Source organism: Entelurus aequoreus, linkage group LG16 (genome assembly GCF_033978785.1).
Source record: "Entelurus aequoreus isolate RoL-2023_Sb linkage group LG16, RoL_Eaeq_v1.1, whole genome shotgun sequence".
NCBI lineage: Eukaryota > Metazoa > Chordata > Actinopteri > Syngnathiformes > Syngnathidae > Entelurus > Entelurus aequoreus.
The window spans coordinates 41,766,910-41,775,931 of NC_084746.1; the positions used below are offsets into that span (position 1 = coordinate 41,766,910).

The 9,022-nt window shown below is 35.8% G+C and overlaps 1 protein-coding gene across 1 annotated transcript in view; it reads right to left on the reverse strand.

Annotated features, from left to right (window-relative positions):
- The window catches only part of egfra (epidermal growth factor receptor a (erythroblastic leukemia viral (v-erb-b) oncogene homolog, avian)), a 101,696-nt gene extending 95,916 nt beyond the window's left edge, over positions 1 to 5,780 (reverse strand). Inside the window, exon 1 of the mRNA XM_062022886.1 lies at positions 5,464 to 5,780. Within this exon, the coding sequence (XP_061878870.1) occupies positions 5,464 to 5,545 (82 nt within the window). The 5' untranslated portion in view covers positions 5,546 to 5,780. The remainder of the gene's footprint in view (positions 1 to 5,463) is intronic.
- Between the last annotated feature and the right edge of the window lie 3,242 nt (positions 5,781 to 9,022).

Below are 9,022 nucleotides of genomic sequence, written 5' to 3' on the forward strand. Positions count from 1 at the left end.
GCATTTTGAGTTAGGGTTGCGTGTATTTTCAATGTACTGTAGCGTCCAGAAGAAGTGCACACCAAGTCTGACGCTCTTTTTAAACTTTTATTGAGCAACCTATACTAACACAGTTCAACTTATCTCGTTCCTTCCACACGCACGTCAATCCTCACTCCCGCAACAACAACGCTTCCTCCTTCTTCGCCAATCACCTTACAGACGTGCTACGTTCACAACAATAGGAATTCTGAATATCACTCACTCAAGAACACAACATCCACTGCAGCAGGTCGTTACACTACGTTCAGGGTTAAGGGGTTAAAAACAAAACAAATTGTGCGTGCAGCAGCATTCGTGAGGGAGGGGCAGAGACAGAGAGAGTGAGAGAGTTATGATAAACGCGCATGCATCGCCAGGCTCTGCCTTTTTATCCATAGATTTATCAGATTTAATTTTTTATTATCTATAGCAGGGGTGTCAAAAGTGTGCCCCAGAGGCCATTTGCGGCCCACAGCTAATGTTTTAAAGGCCCACGGCACATTCTAAAAATACTATTAAAACAAACAAAAACATAACAAAAGTAAAATAAAAAAAGCTTAAAGGTTAAATGTAATTTAGAAAAAGTTGCAATGTTGACTAATAAAACAAAGCCGTTTTTTTTTCTTTCAAACTGTCATTGCTCAAAACATAATATTGAATCAAAATCAATGTTATTATGAATTATTGACCTATCCAAGGTTCAGATTACTTCACATCAAATATTCCACTAAGAAAAATATTTTTGGTGGAAGATTTAGCAAATTTGGTAAATAAATAACCCAAAAATGTATATTTTATTGTTTTCTTACTGTACCAAAAATGAACCAAACCGTGACCTCTAAACCGAGGTACATACCGTAACCGAACCGAAATTTTTGTGTACCGTTACACCCCTAATGTATATATATATATATATATATATATATATATATATATACAGTATATATACACACACATATACATTAATATGTGTATATGAATATATATGTATGTATATGTGTATGTATATATATATATATATATATATATATATATATATATATATATATATATATATATATATATATATATATATATATATATATATACAGTATAAATACACACATTATTATATACACATCCATTAATCATAAGCTACAGTTTTGATGTTAGAGGTTTAAAAAAAAAAGATTTGTACTCCGGCTTCCTCGCACCTCCAAAGACATGCACCTGGGGATAGGTTGATTGGCAACACTAAATTGGCCCTAAAGTGTGAGTGTGAATGTTGTCTGTCTATCTGTGTTGGCCCTGCGATGAGAGGGTGACTTGTCCAGGGTGTACCCCGCCTTCCGCCCGAGTGCAGCTGGGATAGGCTCCAACACCCCTGAGACCCCGAGAGGGACAAGCGGTAGAAAATGGATGGATGGGATCGATTTGGAAACATCCGGCGGGCCAGATTGATTGTATGTGGTATTCAAAATGCCGTATTTTGCCCAGGTCTGCACTAGTCCCTCAAGAGACACTGCAGGCCTTTTCATTAGGTACACACGTAAATCTAATTCAGGGGTCTCTAACCAGTGGCTTGTGAGCTGTCGTTTGGGTAGCTCGCAGGTTGACTTTGAGAAGCTCAAAGTCAAAGGGTCAAAAAATATTTGCCTATCAGCCTTTGTGTAACCGTTCAATTCAAAACAATATGCCGGTATTACGAATTACCACAAAACAGCACACGGACAATGAACATGGAGATCTGCTTCCTAATCAAAGTACCATTTAAATGTTGCCAGTGGGGATGTATATGGTTCGGATTTTATCGATATGATACTATTATAAATATTCCTTATAGATACCAATATTCATTGGTACTCTTATCGGTACTATATTTAATTTGTGTAAATAAAGTTGTGAAAAAATGCCATTTTTATTAGCACAAGAGTTTGTGCATCAGCAACATCATAATATAACATCTCACAGCAGTATGTGCAAGCTGCAATGTAGTTGTTATGTCATCATCTCGTAAAGACGATACAGATCTTTTACTGTGTTTCTATTCATTACAATTACACTCAGTAATATCCAACCATCCATTTTTTACCACTTGTCACTATAAAAACATTTAAAGTAATATTAATTAAATAATAAAGTAACATAATAATGTACGGTATTCATGTAGATTTGCATACCTTTAGTATGATATCTCTTATCATATATACAATCTAAATAAATAAAAAAAATTACCATATTAGGTGGGCGTGGATTTTGTAACAATAAAAATAGATATTTGTGTTTATGTGGCACAGAAGCACGGAACCCAGTGTTGACAACCACAGATGTACATTATATGTGTATGTGTATTGTATAAATAAAAAGACCAATTGATTTTTTTTAAATGTTCACTTTATTGAGTGGAATAATATTGGCCTGTGCATTACTGTATCGCTTAGATCAGTGGTTCTCAACCTTTTTTCAGTGATGTACCCCTGTGAAATTTTTTTTAATTCAAGTACCCCCTAATCAGAGTAAAGCATTTTTGGTTGAAAAAAAGAGATAAAGAAGTAAAATACAGCACTATGTCATCAGTTTCTGATTTATTAAATTGTATAACAGTGCAAAAAATTGCTCATTTGTTGTGGTCTTTCTTGAACTATTTGGAAAAAAGATATAAAAATAACTAAAAACTTGTTGGAAAATAAACAAGTGATTCAATTATAAATAAAGATTTCTACACATAGAAGTAATCATCAACTTAAAGTGCCCTTTTGGGGATTGTAATAGAGATCCAACTAGATTCATGAACTTAATTCTAAACATTCCTTCACAAAAAAAGAAATCTTTAACATCAATATTTATGGAACATGTCCACAAAAAATCTAGCTGTCAACACTGAATATTGCATTGTTGCATTTCTTTTCACAGTTCTTTTTGACAGACATTTTTAAAAAATCTCACGTACCCCTTGGCATACCTTCAAGTACCCCCAGGGGTACGTGTACCCCCATTTGAGAACCACTGGCTTAGATGACGGTCAGGTTGATGAAGCGTGGTAGTGGCGGTCGTGAGTTAAATGGTGTTCATTTCAACCTGACACTGACTCTTATTAGCGTGCGTGACTTTGGGGACTAGGAAATTTTGTTGCGTTACAAACTTTTGTGTGGTGTTGCTTCCTTATTTGTGATTATTTCAAGCTGATTTCAGACTACTTGTGCATACTAGTGGCACTTGAACTGAATGTGACAGCGTGTCATAATTACAACGGTGAGCTGGATTAAAAAAAAGTATAATGTGTCCAGAATCTTAACAGTATTCCTGAACCGACCCAATTAGGAATCGGTACCAAAAAAAATACCGGTACACGTTATACATCCCTAGTTGCCAGTGACATAAATTAAAATCCTTTCTTTTTGGCAAAGTACCTTTAAAAATGATTGAAAAAAAACTTAAACTTGTAAAAAATTACAAACTGAAATACAAGATGCAGATGATTTTTGTTGTTGATTTTTTTATACAAAATGTGAGTTGAGAATACCGACATTATGGTAATGGTGTGGCAAAACAAACATATTCCCTAAAAATTGGGTTGGAATAAGCTATGAAAATATCCATAAATGAAAAAAGGTTGGAGTCCACCTACTCAGTGGCCTTGTGGTTCGGGTGTCCGCCCTGAGATCGGTAGGTCGTGAGTTCAAACCCCGGCCGAGTCATACCAAAGACTATGAAAATGGCACACATTACCTCCCTGCTTGGCACTCAGCATCAAGGGTTGGAATTGGGGACTTAAATCACCAAAATGATTCCAGAGCGCAGCCACCGCTGCTGCTCACTGCTCCCCTCACCTCCCAGGGGGTGAAACAAGGGGATGGGTCAAATGCAGAGAGTAATTTCCCCACACCTAGTGTGACTATCAGTGGTACTTTAACTTTTTAACTTTATCTACACCAGGTGTGTCCAAACTTTTTCCACAGAGGGCCGCACACGGAAAAAATAAAGCATGTGGGGGCCATTTTGATATTTTTAATTTTCAAACAATAACAAAATATATGCATTTTTTATTTATTTTACCTTTAGGGGTCCCGGGGACCATAAAGGGTCTCAGTCATTAAAATGTTAAAAATAAGTCAGATTATTTTTTTATTTTATTTATTTAACGCTTACAGTAAATCTCTATATCAACTTCAAGTTGATATAAAGAAATACAAATTAAAAAATTTTTTTTATGGCTTTTCTGTCAAAAACAACTTAGTTCTTTTATAGTAAAACTAAAATATGCAGTATTTAGTAATTAGAGCCCTAAAAGATCAATAATGCAGGACACCATTGATTTTAATTATTTCATATTTTTGAGTAATCACAGTGAAAAGATAAATAAAAAATCACTAAATATATTTGGGATCCAAAAGGTGCCCCACTCATAAAGTGATACATTTATATTAGGTTTTTATTTTACTTTCAACACTTAAATTAAGAGATCAACTTCAGATATATCTGTCGATTTTATGCTGGAACAATTATTTTGTTTGTTTTATGCGCTTTTGTCAAAGAAAACGTTGATGTTTTTATATGGCTACTACACAATATATGCAATATTTACCACATAAAACATTTTAAAGTGAAATATTTGAAGTAATTGGAGCCCTGAAAAGAATTAATTATAACATGGATTTTTTTTTCATTATTTTTTTTTTTTTTGAGCAATGGCAAAAAAAGGAAAATGAAGAAAGACAAAAGAAAAAAAAACAGCCTACATGGCAGCTTTTGTGTCAACATTGCAACTTTTTCTCGTTAGATTTCACCTCATTCCACTTTTTTTAATGTTCTTTTTTATTTTTACAATAGTATTTCCAGAATGTGTGGCGGGCCGGTAAACAATTAGCTGCAAATGGCCCCCGGGCCGCACTTTGGAAGCCCCTGATCTACACAGATAATGTAAAACTACAACAAAAAAATCATTATTATTGTGGTTGTAGTTAACCACACCATATTGAAAGCTGTTGATACATGACATCTGATTTATTGTTATTATTATCATCATCATTATTATTAAATATCATATTGCAAAGAGGAGACTCTTTGATGTACTTCCTGTTTGGGTCTCATTGGCTAGTGCAGGTGTGCCTAATGTGTTGGCCTATTTTATCTTGTAAGGCGGGTTTATTAAGATTAACTAAATTATTATTGTATGTTGTTTGTTTTTGCAGTCAGTGCAAACACCATAAAGCACACGCATTGCTCTTTTTAAAGCCAACAATGTCTGCTTTGGTTCTGCTTTATCCAGATGTTAAAAGGCTGCATCGTGCCAAGAAGAGTGACGCTTTAAGCTTTACCGGAACCAAGGAGGTCGGGCAGCAAGACTGTGAGAAACTTTTAACCCACCTTCAACACTAGCTCGACTTTCCCAGGCTGAGATTTTTTAAGTGCTACACGCAACATATTCCAAAGCTAGTGATTGTAGTCGCAGGGCAGACTTACCTTTCTTGTCCGCCAGCACCGAGCAGCCCAGGCACAGCAGAGAGGTGAGCGTCATCCGCCAGTCCAGCGGGCGGACGGCCATCGTCTTCGGGACAACGTTACCGAGGAAAAGCGCCGAGGTTCTCTAATTCTTGGACGACCAGAAAGACGCGCTACTAATTTTCTTCTTCTTCTCCTTTCCTTTTTCTCTCCACACTCCCAACTTTGACAGCTCCTCCTCCAAGCAGACACTTCTTCACGGAGCAGTTTTCGGGCGCGAGTACGAACGACGATGACGTCACGAGAAGGAGCCTCAGGTACGCGCACACACACTCGGAAGCCCCTCCCTCTTCTGCTCTCATTCACTGGACACATAAATAGGCACAGCCGCACAACACAACGCAATAAAACTGTCTTTAGGAACGTGATGTCTTGAATAAAATGTTTTAAGATGTTTGTCGAGATGTTGTTCCTAAAACATGGTAGATTTCACCAATTGATCAATTCTAAACTCGAAATTTCAAATGTACTTATAGTTAGCTAAATGCAATACATTCAAGTGATGACCAGCCATTTTTATTTTTTTATTTTTTTAATATTTATTTTGGACACAACAAACCAAATTTTTTTGAATCTACATCATTAAAAGACAATCATACTCTAGCTTCTCCAATACAATGTTATCATTTGTAAAAATATTAATACTACATACTAAAATAATACTACAAAAATAAAAAAGACACACTTTGTGAGTGCAAAAAGGAGCAGGAAAAAGTTAAAGTTAAAGTACCACTGATAGTCGCACACATCATTTAAAGACAATCATACTGTAGCTTCTCCAATACAATGTTCTCATTTGTAAAAAATAATAATACTACATACTAAAATAATAATACTACAAAAATAAAAATACGCATTTTGTAAGTGCAAAAAGGAGCAGGAAGAAGTTAAAGTTAAAGTATCACTGATATTCGCACACACACTAGGTGTGGTGAAATTGCCCTCTGCATTTGTGCAGCTCTTTGAGACACTTGTGATTTAGGGCTATATAAATTAACTGTGATTGATTGATTGATTGATTGACCCTGGGGGGTGAGGGGAGCAGTGAGCAGCAGCGGTGGCCGCGCTCGGGAATCATTTTGGTGATTCAACCCCCAATTCCAATCCTTGATGCTGAGTGCCAAACAGGGAGGTAATGGGTGCCATTTTTATAGTCTTTGGTATCACTCGGCCGGGGTTTGAACTTACGACCTACCTACAAAGCAGTTTATAATGTCCTACCGCATCACTCAAATCGGACTCTTGATCAACAGTACAATACATGATCACCTGACATTATTCCGTATATTATTACAGGGTATCATAGCTGATTACATCCACATATAACTACAATAATAAACCCACTCATCATTTTATCGAATATAATTAGTAAAAATACATGACATATTTAAGGCAGCGGTGTGCCGTCAGGGCCAGCAAGGCTTTCTCTGCTGGCCTAACATAACCAGAAATCATGATCATAAATAAAGATAAGTTATTTTTAATTTACTTTCCCTAAATATCTAAAAGTATTCATATTCTCTCCATGTCATATTATGCTCCTTCCAGCTGTGTTGTTTTTAGGTTGGAGTTTTTATCCAATCAGAATTCAGCTATCTTATGTTGCCATGCTGTACGAAATCTGCCTGAGGCCTTCAGAATCAACAATGCTGGCGTCCGTGCGCTGTAAGTGAACGAACACAAACATTTGACAGACAGTTGCGATAGCCAATCAGATCACGAGTTGTTGTCAGTAAGGCCTTTTAGCTGGCCTAAGGCAGATATATATTGTGATGTTATGAGCGAGGTAACATAATAACTCCATTACCCAGCATGCCACAGTAGTGTAGAGCATGCGCAGTAGCCCCATTTAGGTTGTTGAATGTAGCAGGATGTTTTTGATGAGCACGCTGTGGAGTAAACTTTAAGAACTCAGCCAACACGCCTCGTCTGCATCTTTTATGATTAGACAAGACAACCCACATATTTGCAAGGCCATATTCAAGAAAGATATTTAAAGAGAAACTACATTTTGTGAGACGATGTCAGCCAACCCCGGAAGCTCGAATGGGTTCTACAAGTTGTGAGTTCAGATATTTTATTTCTTTATTTTTTCACGTTTAATGTTTTTTGCGATTTCAATTTTGACAGTACCACATAAGATATGTTTTGATTGCTGATGCGGGTTTATTGATTTTTAAATGCGCCAGAAAATAACCTGTTTTGTACACTGTTGAGGTGATTTAATGCCCTGTAGGGCGTAAATGTGTTTCTGTATAGTATTTTTCCAGCAATGGTCATGTGGTGGCATAAATGATGGTATTTTGAGAGGTAGTCATTGGACACAGGACATCACTGAAGGCGGAAAACACACGGCCCGCCATTGATTTAAGGTATGTCATATTTCCCCCTTTGTTGAACCGATTCCATAATTCCATCCTACACACTGATATGCTAAAGGTGTTAAGTGTTGTTTGTGCATACAGATATATTAAGTTCAAATTTCCTCTAAGGTTTAATTCTTCTCTTTTGTTTAGAATAATTGTTGTAGCAGGTTATAGTTTGCTTTGTACATCATTTTACCTGTTTGCAAATGCACCAACAATCATTACATTTTAGTTATTTAGATTCTGTGAATAAATGATTTAAGTGTTCTCTGTGTCCCACATTATTTATGATTCTAACCACTCTCTTTTGTAACATAATTAGCTTATGTAGTGCTCTTTTGTATTTATTTCCCCCATATTTACTGTATTTACAATAACTTAGATATGGTATCACTAGCAAGCAGTAGAGGACTCAAAGTGATTTTCGGTCCAGAAAATATTTTGTTTTATTCATTCATTTTTTATGCTTTGTTGTATATTTTTATATGGGATTTCCAATTCATCTTATAATCTATCACTACGCCCAAAAATGTGGTTTCTGTTACTTTGTCAATGTTTTCTCTGTCTATTTGTTTTTGGGGATTTTTATTTCCTCTTCTACTGTTACCGAATCGCTTTATTTTAGTTTTACTGAGATTCAGGGATACTGTGTTTTTGTCAAACTATCTCTTTAATGTGTTAATTTCTTCTGTTATTATTTATATTAGCTCATGTGTGTTCTCCACTAAATAAAATGCTGTTGTGTCATCTGCAAATAATACTAACTTTAATTTATTAAATCAATAAATGCTGAATTTCTATTCGAGGCCCTCAACCCCATTCCAATTTTTTTTCACACTTTATTTAGGTTGTCAAACCTAATTATTTTAGCATTCAATCATACTTTATTGTAAGTGTTTGTATTAGTGTTTGTGAAAAAGGGACCCCAAGCACACATACTGTACAGCAGATTTTTACAGTTAGGTTTACTGTAGCTTTTGGGCAAACGCGTCCATTTCATTAGGAACACGAGCACAGTTCAAGCGCTATGGGAAGTGTCCAGATATTTAAGTCAATAGATATTTGTTTGTGAAAAGTTCAAAATATTTTATACAAAACCCAAAACCAGTGAAGTTGGCACGTTGTGTAAATCGTAAATAAAAACAGAATACAAT